At 37.2% G+C, this 27,975-nt stretch overlaps 1 protein-coding gene and 1 non-coding gene across 2 annotated transcripts; one reads left to right on the top strand and one right to left on the bottom strand.

The window, feature by feature from the left end:
• Positions 1-23,253: 23,253 nt before the first annotated feature.
• LOC120281555 lies at positions 23,254-23,360 on the bottom strand. Its single transcript, XR_005542693.1, has one exon. It is a non-coding gene; the product is annotated as a small nucleolar RNA R71 (small nucleolar RNA).
• A 1,017-nt stretch (positions 23,361-24,377) lies between these two features.
• Positions 24,378-24,773, top strand: LOC120281057. The gene has a single exon (XM_039287997.1). The coding sequence runs from the start codon at positions 24,378-24,380 to the stop codon at positions 24,771-24,773; it is 396 nt and encodes a 131-aa protein (XP_039143931.1).
• Positions 24,774-27,975: the final 3,202 nt, after the last annotated feature.

The following is a 27,975-nucleotide window of genomic DNA, read 5'->3' as shown; positions in this document are numbered from 1 at the left end:
AATTCTAACATTCACCCCCTTAATCTTGTTATGTCTTTCTCATGTCCTTCAGGTTATCTCATCTCGCAGCTTGATGAACCTTTGGCATCCAAGGGGCTTTGTTAAAACATCTGGAAGCTGCTCCTCTATTTCATCACCTTTCTGAACAAAATCATGAATTAAGTGATTTTTACTGTCGATGTAGTTACTCATTTCTTGATGTATAGGATTCTTTGTCAAGACGTTTAAAGCTTGAAAAATCAAATGATAATACCAAGCATACCATAGCCATGCCACATCTCCATGTTCTTTGAGCAAACATACAGGATGTACTGTCTTAACATTGAGTATATATAATCTATTTTTTGATCTCTTCGCCCTTGCGAACATTCTTCCACCTTTATCAAAGACACACAAGTATCCTCCTTTAATCACCGACTCGCATCCATGCTCATCAAGCTGGCCCAAACTCACAATATTGCTGCACAAACTAGGTATAAAGTAAACATTTGTGAGAAGATGATGCTCACCATTTTGACACTGATACATTACAGTGCCTTTTCCTTGGATGTCTACGATGGAATCATCACCGAACTTGACTCTCCCAACCACTGTCTTGTCCAACTCCGAGAGCTGGCTTCGGCTCCCTGTCATGTGGTTACTTGCACCCATGTCAAGATACCACATGTTGTTCTTATACATTACTTCCTTAGTTCTAACACCAGGCTTGATGTTCACCTCATACAACATGATCTCCTCTACCACATGTTTTATGTCTTTTAAGGGTTCAAATACTTCTGTCATAAGTAGCGCAGTCTCATCATCATCATCATCTTATTTCTCCACAAGATGTGTTGTCATGAGTAGCGTTGGCTCACTATCATCATCTTGTTTCTCCACAAGATTGGCTTCCTCATCCTTCTTCTTGGATCTACACTCATGGGCATAATGGCCAAAATAGTGACAATTATAGCATCTCACCTTGGCCTTGTCAAACTTTTTCTCATGATGAGTGCCTTCATTTCCACTACTATCATCACTACATACGCGTCTACGACCACGACCACGGCAGTTGCTTCCTCTCGCCTTCCATTCGGCCTTTGTCAATAGAATGTGTTCTTCTTTCTCATCCTCATAACCCCGCAATCTCTCTTCATGGGCTTTAAGCGACCCAATGACCTCCTTCACGGACATCATCTCAAGTTTGCCGAACTGCTCAATTGTCGATGCAATCTGCACAAACTTGGAAGGAACAACACGAAGGAGCTTCTTGATGACATAGGCCTCCTCCACCTTGTCGCCCAATACATGAATTTTGTTGACTATTATGGTCAACTTTGTGGCAAAGTCATCAACCGTCTTTGCTTCACGCATGCGTAGACCTTCAAACTCGCTTCTCAGAGTTTGGATCTTTGCCTCCTTGACACGCTCGGTGCCCATGTGCATTGTCTTCAACATCTCCCATGCCTCCTTGGCGGTATCCTTCTCAGCTAACACGAGGAGTGTCTCCTCACTAATTCCTTGGTAGATGGCAGCAAGAGCCATCTGATCCTTCCGCATCTCTATCTCCTCATTCGGATCAACAGGCTCAATGGCGTCCCACACACCTTGCGCACGCATGTACACCTTCATCTTGAGTGCCCATGCTGAGTAGTTGCTCTTCGTGAGCAACAGATACTGGAGGGTCACCATCCCGTCTCTTGTCAAAACCTTTGATGTCGCCTTGACGACGGTTGTTTCACTCCTTGATGATGAACCCTGCATAATCTTTGACCTCTACACCGAACATTGCTATGGTACCAAATGTTAGAAAAATCCGAGAACCACACGCCCACACACAAAGAAGAAGAGAAAATACTTTTGACGCGGTCAACAAACTCATGTTCTTTCTATCTTTTTATATTGATATTGATAACTAAATTCAAACTAACAAACTTATCTAAACATAATCCTAACATAATTTTAAATACATATGCAATTTATAAAATAAGAAGGGTCATAACTGCAAACTTAAATGCATAAATGCAACAATGCCTAAAATCAATATATAAATAACATAGGGTCCTAAATGCAATAACAAGATTAATTCTAACACACCTACCTCACCACCACCCACCCAGCTGCCATTTGCCCACAGACTTTAGAACAAAATTCAATGGAGGTTGTACCGATGCTTGTTCATAACGCGGTTAATGCTATTGGTGGCAAGAATCCAACGATTTTTTGTCACAAGAAGTTAACTAGGTCTGATTGTATGGGCCGGCAGAATCGTTTCTTGTTTTCTAGTGAGAATGTGAGAAACTTCATCCTCACCCAACTTAGTGAAGAGGGGAAGGAGAAATCTCATTTACCACTAGGCCTTAATCTCAATGACGACCCGAACCTACGTAATCTAGGGCTTCCGGTGGACCTATATATGAGCAATGGTTTGGCAAAGTTCCAAACTTTTCTGATACGGAGAGCATCCAAGGTAGTTGTTCTCAAAGGAGAAGACTGGAAACGTGTTCTGGAGACTGGAAACCTTAAACCCGGTGATGATATTCTTCTTTGGAGCTTCCGATGGGTTGAGAATGACACACTTTTCCTGGTTATTCAGAAGATGGAATGATATATCATCACATGGTCCTTGGATATGCTAAGTATTCCTCTTCTTCCCTTCCTATTACGCCTTTCAAATCTCTGTGTTAGTGATGAAATAGCCTTAACAAATACATGCTCATACAACACTAAATTTACATGAAAAACATCCTTTAAGGTGAAGGGAAAAAGCCATGGGAACAAATCCACTAAGCACAATAAAATGAGGGTTTAGTACAAGGTATCCTTAACCATAAGTTAATGATTTTAAGAATATACTCTTGTACTCTTATGTAGATTAATTTGTTAATCACTAAAATCTTAAATGCACATCAAGAAAAATATATAAAAAGAGAGATAACATTACAAAATTGCCAATATTGAGAAATAATAAAACACCATTATCCAAATCCTATGTGTGTAATTAAGATCAAAGTGTTGAATACAGATCTGTCCCTACATCTCTTTCTTCTCTAGTTATCCCTCACTTATCCTCTTTGATAGCTACTAGTCCACAAAGAGCCTGTGAGATTTTTTCACTCTATCTCTACACATGCGCATAGTTATTTGGATTTTTTAAAACTACTGAGTTTTGTTGGATTTAGGAAACATATCAAGCTAATTAATTTAGTTTGGCTCAACTTAGGTCAGGACCTAATGTGAGACTTCTCCTTGCTTAATTAGCAGAAGTTGTGCCCAATCGATCATGTTTACATCATGTCTATCCCTACCGAGTTCCAACAAAGCTCAAGCTTGCTCCTTGGTAGGCTCTTTGTCATCGTATTTGATGGATTTCAATCAATATGGATTTGTATCAACTGCATCATTTGGTTCTCAATCACATCATGAATCAAATGATACCACATACCAATGTGTCTGGTCCTGACATGATGTGTTGCATTCCCTCTTAAGTCAATGGTATTCTAACTATCACAGAAAACTACTTTAGCATATTACGTCATGCTCAGTTCCTGTAGTTATCTTTTCACCCACAACATCTATCTGTCTACTTCTAAAGCTGCTATGCACTCTCCTTTTGTGGTTGAAAGGATAACACACTTTTGCAATTTAGACTGCTAAGATACGTCTTTCCTTGCAAAAATGAAAAACTAACTACAAACTGATTTTTTGCAATCACATTACTTTCATATTTACAACTATATATCCTTTTAGCACTAGCTTTACTCCAACAAAGCATAAATGCTACTTTAACATTCCTTTAGGATACTTGAAATCCACTTTATAGTAATCTAGCATTCTTTACTAGGGTTTGAGAGATATCTACTCACAAGTTGGCATTCTTCACATTAGACCTCTCTAGCATCCTCTTTATAAATGATAGGGACGCAAGTGTATGTGCCGATAGCGTAATAAAGTATGGTTAAAAGCAGAGTGTCCATCCACAGGGAAGCAAGTGAATACTAATAGTAACCCTAAACCCGAAAAATAGCCTAAGTGATTGAATATTGTGTGTGTGAACAAAAGCACGCAAAGATAAGAAAATACAAAAAATAATAGGAGAGAAGTCAATGAAGAAAGTGATGTCCGAGCATAGGATCCCTTTAGGGTTATAAAGAGCAAGACATGTCTATGCTAGGTGGGAATTTCTTCACTTCATTAACAACTAAGCATTCAAACACTCAATTAGATTCAAATAGAAATGATTGCAATTAAGAAAATAATTTAAGCATCAATGATCCAACATTAACCAATGTCAAAAGTATAAACCCTAGAGTTCAACTATACCCAAACATCTACAAACTAGCCCTCCATTAATGGAGGGCAAGCATCCAAGAAACAAATAATAGGAGAAAATATGAAAGCCATGAAAATCCCCTTCTCAATTGTGTCAATGAAGGATCGTCGGAGTAGCCCTAGGAAAGCTTCCATGCATGGCACCAAGGTGAACTTGATGGCTATGATCTTCAATCCCCTTGAATGTTGATCCAAATCCCCCTTGAAAACTCCCCTTAAGTGTTGGAGATTCATCTCTTATCTTTCCTAACTTCGCCTCCAAGAAACGCTCCAAAAGAAAAGTGTTGAATAGCCTAAAATTTCTCATAAGTTCTATTTATACCCGATTACTTATGGGCTATTTACCGGCGTAAGGACATGGCCATAAAGGAGCTGGAGAAGATGGTCGTGAGCCTTACAGGAATATTTACAGCCGTAAGTCACATCCGTAAGATCTTTTATTTGTGTTACGGTCTAACATATGCCTGTAAGCGATAGACGGTAAGCTTCACTTGTTCTGCTTCTTGCGACCGTCCTTACGGGCATAAGCTTTAGTCATAAGCTCCTTTGGATGATCTTTATAAGCATCCTTATAGGCATAACCCTTGCTTGTAAGGTTCTTTGAATTGGCTTTGAATCCTTCTTACGGGCATAAGCATGCTCATAAGGTCCTCTAGAATTGACTTATGGCCATAAGGTTGGCCGTAAGCCGCCCGTAAGTCTTCCAGTTTGCCTTGTCCTTGTTCAAATGATACCGAGAGAGCTCCAACTTCATCGTTTGAGGTCTAAAATGCTTCTTTTGGTTTTCTCTCATCTTGCAATGCTGCCCTAAGCCTGAGAATGCGAAACACACTAGATTTAGCATTGAATTACATAAAATGATTCTAATATATAATGAATAATTGTACAAAATGATATAAATACATGCATGTTGTACACTCATCAATTAAACTTCCTCTGTGAAAGCCAGAGCCTCAAGTTCACTTTATCACTCTTGTTAAATATGCCCAGAATATGTTGTAAGGCACCAAAGTTTTCACATCAAAAGATTTGCTCAAGTCTATTTGTAACAAATCAGCTTGCTTGCATCTTTGCCAGCAATTAACATGCCATTACATAAATAAAAAGTAAAATAATGAAGTCATTTTCAAAAAAAAAAAAAATTAACATAAACATAATGATTTGAAAATGTCTTCTTGTACCTAATATGTAAATAAATGAGTCAAACTTCATACAATATTAATTACCATGGAGCCTATTTTAAGCAATGTAGACTTTTATTCAACTTTGGAACCAAGTGCCTTTTACCCTTAACTTAAAATCCTTAACATTGATCCATATAGATGTCTTCCTTCAAATCACCATGAAGAAAGGCTTTTTTGATATCGAACTGTTAAATTTTCTTGTCTAAGCTAATTGCCAGACCCATTATAACATGGATAGATGACATCTTCACAACAAGAGAAAAGGTTTCATATAACTTAATTCGTGGCTTTTGCTGATAGTCATTCATAACAAATCTAGCCTTGTACCTTACATGCTTCTCAATTTTAGTATTCAAATCGAAAACCCACTTTTTTTTTAAAGTTTTTTTTTCTCTTTTAGTAATTGCCCTAACTTTTAGGTGTCATTCTTATGCAAAAGAGTTATTCTCTTCTTGTATAGCCTTATTCCACTTGTTTTTATTTCATGTATCTATGCTTCTTGAAAACTTTTAGCTACATTCTATCATAGTTCTCCTCTACATCATCACCATGACATGCTCGGAAGAAAGATATATGCTTAATGGCTAATACACCATTTATGATCTTCTCTGCACTCTAGAGAGCAATCCTCCCTTATAACTACTCTCCCCAACTCAATCTTCCCCTGCTTAATAACAAAAATAGGTAAATTTTCATCACATTGTGCTTTTACAAAACTGGCATTGGAAGCGGAGTAAGATCTACTACATTCTCCATTTGAGGTTGTGGTTTCTTTTCCTTCTTAAAATCTTCCAAGAAAATCTCATCTTTCACTTCTAATAATTATTTTGGTTTCTGGATTCTATAATATGTATCTATTAATGATTGACATAGCTTAATAAAATGAATTGCAAAGTCTTACCATCTAATTTTGATCTTCTATCTCTTGGTACATCAACATATACTCTAAAACTAAATACTCTAATTAATTTATCAAATGAGGCATCTCTACTAGATCATAGCTTCTTTGAATAATCACCATCCAATGAGGATGAAGGAGACATGTTTATCAATAACAAGAATATTTAAGTGCCTCGGCCCAAAAGGTTTTTAGAGACTTAATATTGAAAACCATACAACTAATTCTTTCTTCATTGGTGTAATTTATATTTTCAAGTACACTATTATGTCGAGGAGTGTCTAGCTCCATCAGCTTATGTTGAATGTCTTGATGACTCCAATATTGATAAAAGCTCTTGAAGTAAATACTCATCACCATTATATGCAATAAGACATTTCAAAGATCTTCTTATATCTCTCTCAACTCTGCCATGAAATTGTTGAAATATCCCCAAGATTTGTTCTTTACTCTTAGGTAGTGTTTGTTTCAAGGAATTTGGAGTTACATGTAACTCCAAATCCCTTACCTTTTTAAAATCCAGTGTTTGTTTTGATGTATTTCATTTTTCATGTGCTTTTGAAATCCCATCATTGAGGGATTTTGGTTTATGGTCAAAATGACCGTAAAACCAAATCTCGGGAGTTCAAAACCAGTATATATGCATATGTAAATATATATATATATATGTATATACAAAAAACTATACATATACACATATACATATACACATACATATACATATATGCATACACATATACATATATACACATATATGTATGCACATACATATACATACATATATTTATATATACATACATGTATGTATATACATTCCCTAGATATACCTATATATAATATGTTTACATATATAAATACACATATATATATATGTATATATACACAAATATATACATATACATATATATATACTCATATACATATATGTATATATATGCATATATGCATATATGCAGACATATCCATACACTTATACATATGTTTTTCAATTCTAGATTTACAAATCCTTCCAAACAAACATAAAATCTTATAATACAGTAATTCCAGTTACATCCAACCAAACACAAGATTTGACTACACTGTATTTTGAAAACCAAGTATTTCCAGTTACATTGTAACTAGAAATCCACTGCATTTAGAATTACATCCAACCAAACGCTACCTTAGTGGAGTATGGCCAAACCTTTCTAGAAGAATTATGTATAAGTGTGATACAATAGGTTGAACCATGATAGGGACGCAAGTGTATGTGCCGATTGTACAATAAAGTGCTCAAAAGTGGAGTATCGATCCTCAAAGAAGATCGAGAATATTAGTACTAATTTATATCTCAAAAATTAATCTAAAAGAAAGTAGTGGTGTGTGTGAACAATACTAAAAAGCAAGAGATTTGAAATAGAAGAAGTTAAAAATCGAGGGGATAAGGGATGCCTAGGCATAGTATCCCTCTAAGGTTTGTTAAGTTCAGGACAAAAATTATACAAGCATGCAATCCTATTTGAACAAGGAGAAATCTTTAAATATACTAAACCCCTCTTGCAAGGGTGATTAGTAATTGATTAAGTATAGTATTGATATAGACACCCCATAATCGCAATACACTCTATGAAATCTCAAAGTGCATTAACAAGAATTCAATAAGTAGATAATCCTTCTTGCAAAGTGATTGCCCCTAATCCCATACAGAATAGAAATGCAATTTCTCCTAAAATCTATTCCTTGTGATTACAAAGAGTATGGAATTACTTGCTAATTCAATTAGGAGGATTGAGGGAGGATAACTCTCAATTCCAAAGTACTCCATTCCTAGGCTTGCTGGCAATCCCCTCCAATTGTTTCTACTCATCACAAATCACATCAAACATGAGAACTAGGGCTTTTGCCACAATATTAACCAAACTATACAATACATGCAATTAGATTCAAATAACATGGATTGCAATTAAGAAACAATTAAATCAACAAGATTCACAACCAATCTCAAATAGAATAAAACCCTAGAGTTTAACTATGCCTGAATATCTACAAAATTAGCCCTCCATTAATGGAGGGTAAGCATCCAAACAATAAGACATGGAAAGAATAAAAGTAAACATGAAAACCCCCTTCTCAATTGTGCCGGAATATGATTGTTAGAGAACGCTCAAGGAACTTCAACCGATGCTACCAAGCTAGTCTTTACGGCTACAATCCTTTTTCTCCAAGATAGATGGGTTGAATCTCCCTTTAGAATCACCTCAAAAGCCCTAGAGATTCACCCCCTTTTTTTCCCTTTAGCCTCACCTCCAAATAGAACAAAATATGCCCTAGAAATCATTGTTAGAAATATTTATATTGTGCCACTTATGGCATGTTTACGGGCATAAGGACATCGATGTAAGGAGCTAGGGATGATGGATCGTGAGCCTTGAGGGATCACTTATGGCCGTAAGTCTGGTCTGTAAGGCCTTTTGTCTCATGTTACGGTCTAGCTTACAGTTGTAAATGCTGGACCATAAGCTTCTCTGTATGCCTATAGTGACCGCCCTTAAGGTCATAAGCTTTGCTTATAAATTCCTTTGGATTAGCCTTACTGTTACACTTATAGGTGTACGTCATGCCCGTAAGTCCCTCTAAATATCTATATGCTCCCCTTTAATTACAAACATAAGCATGCCTGCAAGGTTCTCTGGGAGAGACTTACAGCTGTAAGCCTGTTTGTAAGGTGCCCATAAACAATCTTGTTTGCTTTGTCCTTCTTTAATTGATATCGAGATAACTCCATATTCATCGTTTTGACTCTAGAACACTTCTTTTGGCTCTCTCTTATCTTTAAGTGCTACCTGAAGTCTGAGAATACATAACACACTATGTTTAACATCGATATCCAAGATATAAATATAATACGTGCCTAATGAGTGCACAAAATAATATAAAATAATGAACAATTATACACTCATCAAACCACAAATAGATTTATCCTTCATATCACAATCTAAATCCAAAATATTTCATATTTTTCTAGTTTTAAAAGAAACACTATGTTGCTTACCATATAAGCAATGAAAGCACTTGTTTAAATGTGTAATTTTCTTGACAGGAATTAGCTTTTTCCTTGCAAGAACTTCTATTCCCTTCTTAGTCATATGTCTAAGCCTCTTGTATTATAAATCTATTGAGAAGCCTTTCTCTACTATATTCACGTCATTTGCATATGGTTTTGTCTACAACTTATAGAGATTGTAGTACCTTCTTCTGTTTGCATCACTACTAACCCTTTTAGTAAGTCTAGCTCCAAGTACTATTACCAAAGTTATTGTCAAAACTTTCTTCATCAAGCTTGCAGCTGACATCAAATTGAGTCTAAGATCTAGAATATGCCTTGTATTTCTGAGAACTTTTTTACATCCAATATTAGCATAGTATCACCAATTCCCACAATCTTAGAAGTGCCAAGATTTCATGTTCTCACAATGCTAAAAACTTCTGATTTGTAAGAAGTAAATAGATCTTCATGAAGTTGCATAATAGAAGGCCCCACCATCTACAATCTAATCATTATCCTGACATCCAACATTGAGTAGTATTACAAGCTAAAAAATTGTAATGTCATTATTCAATGAGCAAGACCGTAGTGGCATTGTTGCTTTCATCCTTATTCTCATGTTTTACTTTTTGTCTCTCTTTATTATTCCTCCTACAATCTCTCTTGATATGCCCTTGCTTACCACACCAATAGCATCTTATTTTTAATTCCTGACTTGGACTATAATTCTTGTAAATCTCTAAAATTTTGTGTTCTTCTACTTTTGCTTCTTTTCTATTATGTAACTTAGTGGCGACTCAGAAATTTAGTTCAGCCCGGGCTTAAATAAAAGTCAATGTTCTCATATTCATCATCCTTTAATTTTCTGGTGTTCTTCGCCCAACAATGGCCTCTCCTCAGTTCAACCACGACAAGTGGTAGAATCAGAACTCATTGGTAACGGTGGTTGAAGTCAACTACTATCATTGTGAGGGATGTTTTGAACAATTTCTCAAATTTTATTAAAACTTAAAATTTTATTAATTTTTAAATAAGAAAAATTTTCATTACTAAATTTTTTTACATTTGTCATGCCACATTATCAATTTAATTTTTTCTTAATTATTAAAAAAATTATAAAGTACATTGTTTTTTTTATAATTTTTAAAATTTCCACAAATTTTTGAAAAAATGTTTTTAATTACTAAAATTATTAAAAACTTAACATTGCAAACTCTTGAATTCGAACCATGGTGGGCTCCTATCATCCAAATCCCACAAACCACCCAAGCACATGCCCATTACATATTGGCTAAATATAAACAAAATATTATTAAACATTAATATTCATATAAAAAATCTTAGGCTTAACCTTCATCGGAAAAGGTTCTTCTATGGTTTTCCAGCTGGCCAGCCCAGGTTTCATCCCAAGCTGCCACCCATGTGGGTCCACCCCTGACGTAACTAATGCTTGAGATTGTGTTGAACCTAATGGTTTTCTTCTTATTTCTTCTTTAAATAGGTTACTATTTACTAAATTCATGGTGAGAACTCTATGTAGTGCAGAGTTGTTTAAGGAGACTGCCAGTCTCCTAACTATTAGGCATCAAATTAACCAAGTAGTAATAGCACCTGCAACTCATAATCCAAAGATATCTTCATTCAAGATGGTTGACTAATAGTACTTTGCAAAATAGTAAATCTCTTATTATGGCTTTCCAAATTAACCAATTGCTAGTTATTACAAGTTAAACTAATCATCCATGCATGTCCTTCCATACTTCACACACAGAGAAAAGAGCAACTTGGGACCTATGAGCTATAGGCTTTATTACCAATAGTCAAGAATACATACAGTTTTCCTACATGTGTGGTAGTCATGAAATCACCACAACATTAACTAATCACACAAGACCAAATTTACATTGAAAACATCCTTCAATATGAAAGGAAAAAACTACTCAGCATAAATCCACTGAGCACAATAAAATTAGGGTTTAAAATAATGCACACTCCTCAAATTTTAAGTTAATGGTTTGGAATTAATGCACTGTCATACCTTTGTGTAGAGAGATAACAATTCAAAAGTGCAAATATTCAGGAGAGAACACCACTATCAGAATTCCCATACGTGAAAGACTGAAGTATTGAATAGTAATCTTCCTCTTCCTCTCTTCTATTTTCTAATTTTCTCTCAATTCTCCTCTACCGCAGGTCTATAAAAAGCATGTAGTTAATATTTTTCACTCAGTTGTGTGTGTGGTTATTAGTTTTTAAGGATGTCGGAAATTTGTTGGGTCTTAAAAAGAGATCAAGCTAATTGATTTAGTTTGAATCAACTTACTGAACATGGACCAAATTTAAGTTGATTAGTTTGAAAAAAAAAACTTTAGACTCATCTTAAACTTGCAATCATGTACTTCTTATTATGCATTTTACAATCTAAATATTTTTCAATTTTTAAAAGACAAAAATAAAAAGGTGCAATGATTCACTAAGGATTTTAACCAAATATAGTTTATAAAGTATTAAAATAAAAGGATGGGATGTGAAGTGCCATAATGATTTATGGAGCAATTAACAATTGACTTTTATTGGTTGCTTTTACCAGTTGCAACTCTTTCCCAGAAGTATTTAGAAAAGTATAAATATTTTTTACTAAATATCAAATAATATACTTTGGTTGTTTATGTCTTCAGTGTTTTAGAGTTTATAATTTAGAAATTTTGTTATTCAAGTTTTAATAGAGTTATAAATTTCTTAGTTTTAATTGTTGGTCAAGGAATTAATTCATGGAGGCTTCATTCAATTGTGGTAGAGTATAGCTATTAACTGTTTAGCAACTTCATAAAGGGATGCATATCTATAGAAAGCGACCAAGTCATGCCTTCAAGCATTACTATGTGCTCTTGTTAAAACTTAATTTATAATAATTTTAGAGAGATTTTTAGTCAAAATAGGTTAAAACACAAACACTTCACTAAATGTTATCAACTAAACTTTTGTTAAATTAGATTACTTTGATGACACAAATTTTAATTGATGAAAGGATAAGATGATGTTTTTCTTTCGATGCTCAGCATTGCCTACATACTTTATCCAAATGCCCAAATGATACAAAATGATGTAGAAAATGTGGCGCCAAAGATGAAGGAAAATATGGAACAATAGAAAAGAAAAGGAGAATAAGATGAATTTGCATGCCGAGGTCGCTTACATATGGGCCTGCGCCCAAGCGGGCCAGGACCGAGCACAGTTTTCATATTGCTCGTACTGGGATACAGTTTGATATATCATCTCATCAATTATGGTACAACTGACTGTATACTAAGCACTTCAGCCCGTCTCGATAGATAAACTGGAAAGTCCTACATGATGTCGGGCTTGGTGATGAGCTTCAAGGACTTTTGGGGTCTAGAGCTTGGTGGTAACTCTTTGATATCATAGATACTGGCTATAGTGAGGTGACACTAGAGTTTATGGTAACTTTTGAGTTTGAGCGGGGGATGATCAGTTGTGATAGGTCGGGCACCATCCAGTTTTGGGCATTTGGTTCCATGTATCATTTGAGTTGATGAAATTTTTAGTGCACCTGGGATTGTATAACGAGGCATTTACATAAACCTGGATTATGTTGCCCTTATGATCTAGCGACTACCTAGGGGACCCTAGAATCCTGCTTGCACCGACTGAGAATCACTATCGGGTATAACCCTCACCATGTGAGAGCTACTAGCCTCCGCACCCCGCCCTCAAGTATATTCATCAACTCTTAAACCATACATTGACAGGGAGAGGAGATAATCCTAGAGGGTGAGCCTGATGGATTTATCATACATTCTTAGCATGATCGACGGTTTTCACTTTCACTTGGGCCATGAGGTCATCATTGCCATGCATCATTAGGCAGCTGATCACATGGTAGGGGTTATATTTGCTGGCCCATACATCTCCCATCTTATCCGAGTTATGGGGCTTCGAGTAGGGACCATGATATACAGATTGAAGGCGGCAACATCCAAATTACTCTTGGCACCCTCAGAGTTATTATGTTGATTCAGCCTATTCACACTATACATGGGAATTAGTTCCACGTTATTGGTGCCTCTACCCTTCTACCGGGCCTGTCTCCTCACTATCCCTACTTGCCCGTCATCCCCTCTCAATACCATCGCCTCGACCATCCACTGCTGATGAGTGCATCTCTTCACCGATAGTGGCTTGAACGGAGCATGTTGAGGATCGCTGCTTACCTCGACATCCGATTATCTCCTCCATTGTCTCCTCCCACATTCACACCATGCCATGGGGAGCCTAATACTGCTGATGAGGAGTCAGAGAGGTCTTTTTCCTCTGACACTGAGATTGGTGATGCTTCTGGGGGCGAGGAAGGCTCACTGTCATGAGATGAGACAAACGCTACTCCTGACACTTTTGGTTCTGTTGACCAAGATGATACCGTTTCAGAGTTTGATTGAGCAGGATTCCCCCTTTTTGTCATTCCAGTTTTATCTTTTCAATATTTGGATATTATGTTTTAGTTTCATGTGGGACATCTATTTTTGTTATAGTTAGCAAATGGAGTCCCTTGCCAAAATGTTTATCTTACTAGTTTTAGTATTTTATTTTGGATTTAACCTTCATGTTGTGCCCTTTGTGCTTTACAGGATGTATGCTATCTTTGAAATTTTGAGTTGTTCACGTTGAGAGCGGCATCATCACTGTCTATGTCCAGGGAAGCCCTTATACCTCTCCTCAATTAATCCTATTATCTTCTTTTATTTTTTTTGTGTGTTTGCATGTGTTATATTGAGGACAATGTAATATTCAAGTGTGGGGAAGGGTTATATTTGTATTCATTGTGATTATACATGACTTGGGATGATCTATGACTTATTGTTAGGAATTCTCAAGACTAGGGGTGACATCAGAGCTAGTGTGCTTTGTTGTGCTATGTGTTGTTTCACCCATGCTTTAGAAACCCTTTCTAGTTCACTTTTCACCTTAGTTGTGGCTTACTTGTATCCTAAGAAAGATTGTAGTTTATAGACCATTTCTGTTTTAAAAAAACAGAGAATAAGTATGGAAGAGAACTTGTTTCTCTTTGTGGTTGTCAGAAAGTCAGATTCGAATGAATGCCTTGCTGGCAATTATAAATAGTTTGTGCAAAAGATGGTAGAAGAACTATCTCCTTGTGAAGTGTGAAAGCCACCCTTGAGTAGTAAGATCTTGGGCTTTACCATTGTTCATTTGATGACCTACTAAGGGAAAGGGTTACCTCTGGGGAGTATTGACACACCTCTTGTGTGCATGTACCGCAAGTGCACCAGTGTCAAAGTAATAAAGTACCCAATGAGTCAGGTAGTTAAATCCATATGGAACGAAAGTATTAGTAGTAACTACTTCTCAATTATCCAGTTGGAATGAAGATTATGATGAAATGAACTCAATTGCAAGAATATGAATGTATCAAGTAAGCAAGGAAGAGTAAAAATAAGGGAATTCTCAATCAATAAAGATAAGGTACATGGGCAATGCTCCCCTAAGATCTAACATGAAGCACAAGATTTACCATATGTTTCTAAATTGAGTTAATTGATTCAAGGTAATCCAAGAATAATTAGCCCTTACCTCCAAGCCACCAATACTAGTCCCCTACGAGGCCCTGGTGGAGAAATCACTCAATCTCACATCTCTCACCATATATGACATCAATAAACTCTATAGATTCCTAAGTGTATACCCGATTCCTAAAGATAAACCTAACCCTACTTCTAGGTAAAAGATCCCTAATCCCCTATAAGGTGTCGGTGGAGAAATCTCTCAATCTCATGCCTCACACCAAATATCGTTGCATAAAACCTAAGGAACATGGAGATAGGATGTACTAATCAGAGAGGAAAAGGGGCACTACTATCTCATGACTCACCTTCTCAGCCATCTTCAATCTTGGATTCTAACCCTAATGGAGGCCTCTCTCTCACCAAAGCAACAAATTATGCAATTCAAATCAACCACAAGGATTAATACGCCATGCAAGCAATGAGAAAACAAGATTGAAACTCAATTAAACTCGGATTCAGTAGAAAACATAAAGTAAATTAATACAAAGATAAGATACTAGGGTTCACATAACCAAATACCTACTATGGTTTAGCCCTCCATGGGGCAATTTACAAAGCAAATAATAATGCAATGAAAATCAATGAAAACCATGGAATAAAACCCCCTTGAATTCGTGATGATGGCCTTGATGGGTCGCTCAACGTCTTGAAGGATCTCTTTCCGAAGCTAGGTCACCGAAGGCTCCCTTGATGCACTAACAAAGAAGAGATCTATCAAAGTTAGTGAAGAACACCATTAAAATTCAACAAAGACCTCGTTTCCAAACCCTAGCCGCTTTGCCTTTCAAACGCTATAAAAAAGTCTCCAATGAATAGGGCAAAAGGGCTATTTATAGTCAAAAACTGCATCTGTCACGTGCCTCCACACGACTGTGTGAGCTTCCCACGTGACCCTGTGGGCCGTAAAACCACCCATGCAACCACGTGGAAAATTCACACGTTCGCGTGAACAGTGTTTTTGCTATTATACTACTACAGTGATTTGCTAAGTTGTTTTTCTATAGTACTTTGCTATAGTGCTCTTCATAACAAGGCTCCACACTCTTTTCTTGAAGCCACATGAACGGGCACATGTCCACGTGGTAAGTTATTAGGCTTCTCATCATCTAACCATCATTGGAAAAATTCTTGAATTCTTCACACAAGTAGGGAAATAGGAGTGTGACTTCCTTTTTGCCCATCCAACTCACAATTTGGCTTTAATTTTCTTGGAAGTTGGCATACACCCTCGTGTGCATGAACTCCTATTGTGTCTTGATCCTTATATTGCACAAAAACTCCCCAAAAGGTGCCTTCATAACCTATCTTTGCTTCCTTTCTTTCTTCCAAGGCCTTCACAACCTATTTGCACAAAGGAACACCAATTACACTTTATGAGACATAAAACATGGTAAAAATGATGCGCAATGCATGTAAAACATATAGGGAAATATATCTGCTCAAGCACTTATCAAGTATGAAGTTACTTAGTTAGGTTGAAAATAAGGTCTGTTGAACTAGTTTTCTTCTCCAAGGAATATGGTGCATATTCCTAGGGTGAACGCATATTCACACGCGGAATATGGAGTATTGGGTCAGTCTATTTCTTGAGGAATCAACTATTTATGGACTAGTCTCTAATGTTCCCTCTTTGTATTTGAATTCCCTACCTTTTATGAGATTTGAGATCATGCATTCATCTTATTTTCTTGTGAACCAAGTATTTGCTTGAGCTCAAGCAAAGGTTTAAGTGTTGGGGTATTTGATGAGTGCATTTTATATAGATATTTCATATATCCTATTGTGTGTTTTACTTGTCTTTTAAGCATGTTTTTATGATAAACTGATGCTACTTGAGGTATGTTTGCTAAATTATGCATTTAATTAGGTTCTGGACCAGAAGGAACAAAACTAGACCAATTCCGATGTAAAACAGTGTTGGAATACAAGTTTCAGCACAACTAGGGTCTGAAGCACCCCCATGCTCAGAAGCATGGTCAGAAGCATGGGCGTGCTGAACCCCTAAGCATTTTATTGGAGCCTGTACAGAATGAGAAGCATGTTTTCACTACCCCTAGCACCATTATGTTGAGGGAGCATTTTATTGGAAGTTTTATGAGAAGATCATTAGGCCACTATGCTCCTTACAAGAGTGTGCTCTTTAAGCACGGGCAGTAAGTATGGGCGTGCTTACCCTTGTGTGATTTACTCGATTTGCACAAAAGTCAATCCCTAGGATCTGGAGCTAAATATGGTCATTAGCACACTCGTCAATATGGGCGTGCTTACATCAAAGGGTTATTTAAGCCCTAAATTTAGATTTCGAAAGGGTCTTCTTCTCTCTTTTTGGACACACAGTTTATGATAGCCGTCCACACAATTCAGAGCCAGATCTGGAGCGGAGATAAATGTGGAAAAAGAGGATCGTCAGTGACAACTATTGTCAAGCCTTCAACGACGTGATTGTGAAGCAAGGAAGTTTAATGAGAGGCTAACCATCTTTTGGTGCGCAGATTATGAACCTTGACTTCTAATGCTTTGATTTTAGTGAAATTGATTCTTGAGTTTCTTTGTGGTCTTCCTATTGTTCATATCTCTTATCATTCTGTGTATGTCTTGCCTTGAAGCTTGGATGTTGCTAGTCTAATAAGGGACTTGCCAACTAGCCACGCATGTGTGAATTTTCGTTGCTATTTTCCTCATTGGGTTGCCATTGTATTTAAGTTGCTATTTAACCTTAGATCAATTTGCTGTCTAGGGGGTGATACTCATCTATCTAGGGCACACATTAGGAAGGGGATTGAGTCTACTCTGAGCCATAGGCAAGGGCGTACATTACCAAACCCTCAATGGTGCTCACCCTGGTCCACGCAAACTCTTAAATTATTGCCTAGTCATTGCATTTGTCAAGATAAATCCAGGCATTGTCCTTTCCACTTCTATCTCTTCAACCCAAACACTGTCTTTTCTTTCTTCTCTATTCTTTTATTCTTTAGTAGTTTAATTAATTCAACCCTAATCTTTGAACAGGTTAGATATATGAAAACGAGGGAGTATTGAGTATTATACCAATACCTGTGGATTCGACTACTATATCCTATTGGGTACACTTTACTACTTATAAGACCCATTCACTTGCATATATGTAATGGTGTATCAGCTATATTTGCTCCTTTGGCTTGTTGTTTTCTTTCTCTTTCTACATTAGCAATGTCATGCTCCGAACTTGGTATACCGAGCCTGCCACATTGATAAACGACCACATACCCACAAGGCAGAGACCAAGTGAGTATGCAAGTCCTCAGAACCTATCTCAAAATAGCAAATACATCTAACATAAGAACCAATATAATGCAAAATTACAATGTCTAGATATAAGACAAAGTCAAACTGATAGGGACATAAGTGTATATTTTGATAGTGTAATAAAGTGCACTTGAAAGAAGGGTGTTAGTTCACAGGGAAGAATGAGATTACTAGTAGTAACCCTAGTTCTGAAAATTAGCCTAACCAATCTAGTGATATGTGTGAGCAAAAGAAAGTAAAAGCAAGAAATACCGAATAAAAGAGTAGAGAAATCAGGGCACATAACGATATCCGGGCATAGCTTCCCTCTAAGGTTTTACAAAGTGCGGGATAGAGGTTATCTAGGTATGCAATTCTATTTGAACCGAGAGGTTTTCTAAATCATAATAAACCACTTTTTCAAGGGTGAAGAGTAATTGAATTGGTAAAGAGTTGATACAATAATCCACACAATCGCATTAACACTCTATAAGACCTCATTGTGAGGAGAGATTAACCCTAATCCGAATATAGAATAGAAATGCAATTTCTCCTAAAATCTATTCCACATGATTGCAAAGAGCCCAGAAATTCTCATTAAAACAATCAGGAGAATTGAGGGAGACAAGGTCTCCAAAGTATACGATGTCTAGACTTACTCATAATTTCCTCTAACAGCGTTATGTCTCTGCTAGGTGGGTATTTATACTCATCACAAAGCACATCAAGTATGATATCTAGGGCTTTCACCACAATAGCAACCAAGTAGTCAAACACATAATTAGATTCAAATAGAATGGATTGTAATAAGAAAAACAAATCATATAAATCTAACAATCAATATTAAAAGATAAACCCTAGAGTTTACTCGTATAGTTGATTACGATGCTCTATTAATTGAGAGGGCGGCAGGGAAGTCCATTGAGTCTTGCTGGCGCCATCTGAGCACCTCTCCTAGATACGATCCTAGTCGATCGAAGGTTACTAGCTGTCAATCCCTAGCCCTAAGTTAAGCCATTCTTTAACAGGGCGGGGCGATAATACCAAAGTTGTGAGTAGCCGTGATTTTGACTATTTGCTCAACATGGTCGATGGATTCCACTTACACCTAGGGTATGAGATTGCCTTTGCGATGCATTATCAGGTGATTGACACTAGGGTGGGAGTCATATTCGCTAGATCCTACATCTCCTAGCTCATTCGGGGGATGGGACTTCAAGGGGCATTAGTGGCATGAGGATTGAGGGTGGCAAGGCATTAATCACCCTTAACACACTCCGGGCGATAAGGATGGTTCAAGCTATTCGCACTACACATGGGATACATTATTGTGTTATTGGCACCCTTATTCCCCAGCAGAGCCAATATTTCCTGTCACCACTTACTCCTTGCTCCCCATCTACACCATCAACCAGACCCTCCACTAGCCATGCCACATCGTCAATGAGTACTCCACTCTTCTGATGTTGTCTAGGTCAGAGTGTTGTGCGGATAGCCGTACATATTGGTCTACAGTTGTCTCCACCCCCATCTTCTCTAGCTTCTGTGCAAGTTTATATGGGAGTCAATAATGCTAACCTTGAGTTTGAGGCATCTGAGGCCTTCTACTCCGATGGGGAAGATGACTCTGGGAGTGAGGTTGGATCTTTATAGAGTGATGAGCCCATTGCTAATGCCGCTACTGAGTTTGTGTCCAGTTCGGATGACCCTAAGGCACTAATTCTAAGTCTGATTGAGCAGCATCTGACTATTCATCTTTTATTTCAATTTTATTTTTTGTTATTCTTTTTATTTCTATTTCTATTTGGACTTGTATTGGTTTTTCTACAGTTAGCAAGGGGAGTCCCCTACTAAACTGTTTATCTTACCACTTTCAATATTTTATTTTAGTATTTTATTTTAGTTTACTTTCTTTGATATTGAGCTTTATGTTGTATCTTTCTTGTTTCATAGGATGTATGCCATATCTAGAATGAGTGTGTTGTTCACGTTGAGAGTGGCATCATCACTCTCCGTGTCCAGGGATACCCTAATAACTCTCCTCAATTTTCTTTATTGTCTTTTGTCATTTGGTGTGCCTGCATGTTATACATTGAGGACAATGTAATGTTCAAGTGTGTGGAAGGTTATCTTTGTATTCATTGTGATGATACATGGCTTAGGACGATCTATGACTTGTTGTTAGGGATTCACAAGACTAGGGGTGACATTAGAGCTACTGTACTTTGTTGTGCTATGTGTTGTTTCACCCATGCTCTTGAAACCCTCTCTAGTTCAATTTTCACCTTAGTTGTGGGTTTACTTGTATCTGAGGAAAAATTGTAGTTTTTAGAATATTTCCAAAAAAAAAACTTATTTTTCCTTTTCGTTGTTGAAAGTAAAATTCGAATGAATACCTTACCGACGGTTGTAAATAGTTTGTGCAAAAGATGGTAGAAAGAGCTATCTCCTTTTGAAGTGTGAAACCCACCCTTGAGTGGTCAGATCTTGGGCTTTACCATTGTTCACTTGATGACCTACTGAGGGAAAGGGCTACCTCTATGAAGTAGGAAACTACTACCCACTTAGTTTATTTAGAAATAAGTTCTGTCGAACTAGTTTTCTTCTCCAAAGAACATGGGGCACATTCCTATGGTGAACACACATATACACAGGGAGTATTGAGTAATGGGTGAATCTATTTCTTGAGGAATCAACTGTTTACTCACTAGTCACTAATGTTCCTTTGTTGTCTTTGAATTTCCTATCCTTTATGAGATTCGACGTCATGCACTCATTTTCTCTTCTTGGGAGCTGAATGTTTTTGCTTGAGGACAAACAAAGGTTTAAGTGTGGGGGTATTTGATGAGTTCATTTTATATAAATATTCTATATACCTTATTGTGTGTTTTACTTGTCCTGTTAGAATGTTTTTGTTATAAACCAATAATATTTGAGCTATGTTTTCTAATCTATTCAAATAATTAGCTTTCTAACAAAAAGAAATGATTAGAGATAAATTTGGATACAAAACTGGGTTGGAATACAAGTTTCAGGACAAGTGGGGTCAGAAACATACCTATGATGGGAAGCATGGCTGAAATCATAGGTGTGCTCAACCCTGTGTGATTTATTGGCATTTGCACAGAACTAGAAGCACAGTTTTCATTACTCCTAGCACCCTCATTCTAAGGAAGCACGATTGGTAAGCACAGGTGTGCTTACTCCCTTGCATTTTACTAGAAAGTCATCAGAAACTCAGTATGGTCATAAGTGCTCCTAGCACCATCATGTTAACGAAGCACAGTCCGTATGCACGGGCGTGCTTACCCCTGTGTTTTTCACTAGAATCACGCAGAGGCTATTTCTCAGGATCTAGAGTTGAACAGGGTCATCAGCACGCTCGTTAGCACAGGCATGCTTACATCAGGGAATGGTTATTTAAACCTTAAAATTAGATTTGAAAGGGATTCTTCTTCCATCTTTTTGGAGGCACAACTAGTAGAATGGAAAGCACCATCTAGGGTGAGATCTAGATAGAAGATGAGTGTAAAAGTGTAGGATCATCAGTGACGACCATTGGCAAGCCTTCTCTAACACTATTGTAAAGCAAGAAGGGAGTTTAAAACCATAAGGAGCTAACCTTCTTTCGGTGCCCTGGAATATGAAACTTGACTCTTAATGTTTTGATTTTAGTAATATTTATTCTTGAGTTTCCTTGTGATATCCCTTTTGTTCATTTCATTATCCTTCTTTGTGTTGATTACCTTGATGCTTGTATGGTGCTAGCTTAATGTGGAGATTGTCGATAACCGCATAACTGTTGATGTTTTGTTGCTAGTTTTCACATTAGGTTGCCATTGCATTTTAAATTGCTATTCAACCCTAGATTGGCTTGCTGTCTAAAGAGTAATTTTAACTCGTCTAGTTAAGGCGCACATTAAGGAAGGGGTTAAGTCCGCTCGACGCCATTGAGTGGGGACGTACGTTTACAAACCCTCCATGGGTATTTACCATGATTCAAGAGAAAGCTCATGAACCATTGCCTAGTCAATGCATTTGTCAAAGGGATTAATCTAGGGTACTATTCTTTTTATAGTTGTCTTCTCAACCCAAAACCCATCCTCTTTTCATATTTTATTCTTTAGTAGTGTTAATTTCACCATCTCTACTTCGTGAACCAGTTAGATATTACAAAAAAGACAAGTATCAAGAGCTATTCTAGTCCCTGAGGATTTGACTACTCGATGCCACTTGGTACACTTTACTACTTCATATGACTCATGCACCTACAGACACATAAGGGCGTATCAAGTTTTTGGCACCATTGCTGGGGATTGGCACTTGAGAATGTTTTACTATCTATTAATCTAGCCATTTTTACTTATTTCAGTCTATCTTGCTTTCTTTTACTTTTATTTTGCTTTTGATTCATGCTACTGATCTGGTTTGCAGGTGTTCTTGCATAACCAGAGGAAGTTCCTCTTCTTCACTTATGAGTCTTAATCCGTAGTAAGAGAGAACATTGCACAGAAGGTTAATACAAGTCAATCTCGAAGATACAATTTTAGTGGAAATCAGTATCGAGGTTGATCAGAATGAACCAATGGCTGGAAATCAACAAAGAAATATTTCAAATTATGCTAGACCAAACTTCGAGAGAATAGGGTTCAATATTGTTTACCCTCTTATGACGGTGAATAACTTTGAGTGGAAGCATAATTTCATACAGATGGTGCAGCAGATGTACCAGTTTGATGGTTTTCAAGATGAGGACCCATATGAGTACTTGAAGAACTCTTTGGAAATTTGTGACACCTTTAAGCAAAAAATGTGTCTGAGGATGCAGTTTGCCTTTGACTATTTATGTTTTCAGTGAGAGGAAAGGCCAAACAATTGCTAAATTCCTTGCCACAAGGGTCGATTACCATGCGGGCACTGTTAGCCGAGAAGTTCCTCACTTGATATTTTTCTCCGACGAAGATTATGATGCTTAGAAATGACATATTTTCATTTCGACAGATGGAGTCCGAAATCTTGTACGAAGTATGGGAAAGATACAAGGAATTGTTGAGAAAATGTCCACAACATGGAATTGTAGAATGGATGCAAATTCAGATTTTCTACAATTATTTGAATTTAGCCACCAAGCAGATGCTAGATGCGGCAGTTGAAGGTTCACTTTGCAGTAAACAACCAACTGAAGCCTACACTCTCATTGATGACATGTCATCGAATGGCTATCAGTGGAGCTCAAAAAAGGAATAGGCCCGTGAAGACTGTAGGAATTTATGAGGTTGCTGCCCTTACTACCCTAGCAGCACAGGTGGAAGCTATTGCCAAAAGATTAGATATGATACAAGTTCAACCTCAAGCACCTGTGATGAGTTGTGAGTCTTCGGAAGACCAAGTAGGGCAGATTTTTCTATCTCATGAGGGGCTCCCCAGCACTGAGCAAGTTGATTATGTGGGTCAAAACAACAGGTTTTAAAACATTCCCACAGTGGTACCTAAAATCCATGATGGAGAAACCACCCAAATTTTCTTGGAGCCACCAAGGGTAAAGAACACAAGGGCAGTTCAAGCCACTGCAACCCTAATATGCACCTCCTCAATCATCATATCAAGAAGGAAAGGGGTTGACTCTTGAGACTTTGTTAGTAAAGTACATCCAAGCAAATGATGTCCATCTCATAGGACATGAAGAATTGGCAAGGAACCAACAAGCATCATTACAGAATCTAAAATATCAAGTGGCACAAATTGCCAAGAATCTTGCTAAACGTCCTCCAAGTTCATGGCCAAGCAATACAGAAGTTAACCCTCATGAGTCCCTAAAAGCGATCACTTTGAGAAGTGGAAGGGCCTTGACATCGATCCCAACTCAAGCGTGTGAGAAAGCATTTCCTGAACCTGAAGTGGTAATTGTGAAGGATACATCCATTGACGGTTATGTTCAGAAGAATGAGAAGGAGCAAATCAAGGATGAGACCAAGATTCCTAGCTTCCAACCTAAACTACCCTATCCGGCTAAGGTGAAGAAGGATCAATAAGACGAGCAATTTAAGAAATTCCTTGAGATGTTCAAGACCTTGCACATCAATGACCCATTCATGGAGGCTCTTGCTCATCTGCCTCGCTATGCTAGGTTCCTCAAAGAATTATTGATGAACAAGAGGATACTAGAAGAGGTATCCACCATTACTTTGAGAAAGGAATGTTCTACCATCATCTCAAATAGGATCCCCAGGAAGGAAAAAGATCAGGGAGGATTTATCATCCCATGCACTATTGGTGGAATTCTTGATGAGAAAGCACTTTCTAACCTTGGGGCAAGTATCAACTTGATGCCTTACAAGATTTTTCAAAACCTGGAGCTTGGTGAGCTTAAGCTGATAAAGATGACTCTTCAACTTGCCGATTGTTCTGTTCATCATCCTATGGCCATTTTTAAATATGTGTTAGTTAAGTTGGACCGATTTATTGTAGCAATTCATAGAATATTTTGATGAAATCCCGAGGCTCTTACGGGTTCCTTCACACCCATGAATGAGGCTATGAAGCTAGCCTGAGAATGACTTTAAAAGAGGTTATAGGGCTTTTTGAGGGGTAACTTCTTCTTGGGCCTCTTGGGCCACCACCCCACCTTTCTCACCAGTGATTTCTAGTGATCTAATATGTAAAGCTTCGCCAAGAGGGAGGCAAACATTGGAGGAGGAGATTGGGAAAAGATCCAAGGCATCATAGCATTGTTTGGGTTCACAAGTAAACTAAAAGGATTTGATTTGAAAAATTTCCGGAGACCAAGGACTGAAAGGTAAGTTTGCAAGGACCTTTTGGAAATATTATTTCATGATTCAGGGACTATTGGTGATTTTTAGGAACCTATTTGTAATAAATTTTATTTTCAGGGGCTAACTGTGAATTTTGGCAGAAATTTAAGTTGAGAGAAAAGTGTGGAAATTTCTAGCTCTTGAGCTTTCTTCTTCATCATGGGGTGGCTGCAATAGTAATCCAAGAAGAAAAAAAAGAAAAAGAAAAATGGGAGGCTTGAAGAAGTTTCGGGCATGGATATCGCCAGAGAGAGTTCGCTGGAGTGGTTGCTTGCTTGGTAAGAGTTTTGTTTAGTTGAAATAATACATGATATTTGGTTGAAAATCCTTGGGCAAGAATGCTAAAATTTTAACATATTTTTGTGAGATTTGGGCTTGGTTTGAGTGGAAAAAGCATGGTTGATTGTTATTAATGATGATTGTTTCAAGTTACTTTGGGAAAACACTTGTATTTGTGATGATTTTGCTTGAAATGGAGGATGAAATTTCAGGTTTACTGTATATTACTTTAGCAACTGAGATTAGGGTTGTTTCGGTGATTATGTTGATGATGATGGTGATTAAGTTTATGAAGATGATTAAGATGGTGACGATAATGGTTGGAAATATGTTGGTTGAGTTAAATTGGTTTGGTTGAGTTGGTTTGATCAAATCAAGTTAAATTGATTGGAAATTAAGTGGTTGGTTTAATTGATTTGGTTGAATTTGAAGTTGGGTTGGATGAGAGTTGATATGGTTGGGTTCAATTGAGTTTATTTGGTCTAGGTTTGATCAAATCAAGATGAGTTGTGGTTGGGCTTGAACTGTTTTGGCTAAACTAAGTTGGTTGAAGTTGATTTGGGCTTGGTTCAAAATTTGAGCTAGTGATTTTTGGGTGAACCAATTCAAGGAGAATCAGGTTCAGTTGAACAAAGTTGGTTTAAGAAATTTTGTATATGAATTGGAGTTGGTTCAAGGCTGGTTGGCTAAATTGAACTTGGTTCAATGAAATTGATGTTGGTTCAGGTTGGTTCAGAATGGTTTAGCCCAAATTGAGTTGGTTTAAGTGCAATTAAAGGCTAGTTTGATTATGCAAAGTTGGGTTTGAACCGATTGGAGTGAGTTGGCGCAATTAGAGAGTCAGTTACCTGTTTTTTTTTTTGTTGGGTTCAGTTATGTTCTTAGTTTGTCATATTTATTTATTTTATTTTATTCTCCTATTAGGTCTTGTTCAGTTTTGAGAAAGAGAGAGTTCCAGGTCTAGCAAGAAATCCAAGGAAGACCAGGTGAGTTGGTAGTGGCTATTATTTTATTTTTATTATGATTAATTGTGTATAATGTTAAAGGATACTTATATTTATTTTTCGTTATTATGCCGTGACAATCGCATTGATACATCTGATTTTGTATAATCATACATAGTTTTAATGGTGGAAAATACATGTACAAATGATTTAATTATTCATTTCAAGTATTTATTTTATTGGTTACATATGCCTTGACCTTAAGATGATTTGTGAAACCATGTAGCATATTAAAATGTTTAATCGTCGATGCTTATGGAATTGGTTTTCATTCCTGGAAAGGAATGGTGTCCCAGATTTGGATTTTTTGGGTATTATCGATGTATTGTACTCTGGAGCTTGCACAAATTTTGTTGGTGACTATGGACTTTAGTCCGACACTGCGGCTAAGAGGTATGCGAAGCTATTGACAAGGTGATCTTTTATGTGAGAAACCCAATCACCACACGAGGATCTCAATAACCAACATCAAGGTTATGAAGACATTGGCGGCTCCCAACCTAGTCACGACGGCGGCTAAGTCGGGGAGAGTTTTTATACTACGGATTTGAGGACAATTTTTGTATTACCTATTATTTTAGATTTGTAATGAGGGGACGAAGCCCAGCTATCACTCTTAGGAGGACAGTCTCTCACAAAAATTTGGATTTTCTGGGAAAATTGATTTGATGTTGAGTTGTGATGAATTTTTGTTTCGGAAACTCTTTAAAGTCATATTTCTGTTAAAATTCTGGTCATTGTGAAAGTTTGGATGTTATTTGTCAAAATTGATCTTTATATACTTTATGTACGCTACACTTAATCATTTGAAATTATTGAGCCACTATCGAGCAACTGAATGTGTTGTAGTTGCAGGAGTATGACCCTAATAGATCACCTGTTCGAGTGTAAAGCTAGTCAGGGTTGAGTCCAAGATTGCAGTGCATCCCCTTTCTTTCTATTTGTTGGTGCCGTGATCTTGTAGCGGTTGTACCCGCAAATTGGAGTAATTACGTTTGTTGTATTTATGTATTTGAACATACAATTGGTGTGAAGTTGACAATCATGTTTGTAAGTCTGATTTTGTTCTTAAAGGGGGTGTCAGTTTTCCAGTTAAAATGGGATTTTAGCTGATGGGTGCCACATTTATCTCGGTAAAAGGGGTGGGTATGACATAAATTATACATTGTCCACAATTTGTGTAAAAGAGGAACATACAAGGCAATATAAATAATATTAGGAAGACCGTGGAATATGATTACTTCCCTGGTTCACATTTGTGAAATCATTGAGGCTTGGAACCAATTTAGTATGTTCATTATTGTGCCCTAGCACTGTGGGGGTCACTTAAGGTCAAGAATTGACCGAGTGAGCATCCCCTTTTTAATTAAGGATGGTGGGTGATGCAAATAAGTCCTATGAGGTGTAAAGGAAGAACAGTAAAGCACAACAAAGTAAAAATAATAAAACAGAAAATAAAAATCCATTAAAAGTCTCAAAATAAGTACAAACTAGGCAGGGTCAACCCTTGCCAATAATGAATACAAAGTCTGAAATGACAATACAAAACTGAAATAAAACTAATGCTCAGGGTTGTCTAGTGGTGATGACTCTGT

This window comes from Dioscorea cayenensis, chromosome 17 (genome assembly GCF_009730915.1).
Source record: "Dioscorea cayenensis subsp. rotundata cultivar TDr96_F1 chromosome 17, TDr96_F1_v2_PseudoChromosome.rev07_lg8_w22 25.fasta, whole genome shotgun sequence".
NCBI lineage: Eukaryota > Viridiplantae > Streptophyta > Magnoliopsida > Dioscoreales > Dioscoreaceae > Dioscorea > Dioscorea cayenensis.
This window is presented reverse-complemented; position numbering and strand designations above follow the sequence as displayed.

Coding starts and splice junctions, on each gene's coding strand:
- LOC120281057 (XM_039287997.1), top strand. CDS start 24,378: ATGGAGGCTCTTGCTCATCTGCCTCGCTATGCTAGGTTCCTCAAAGAA.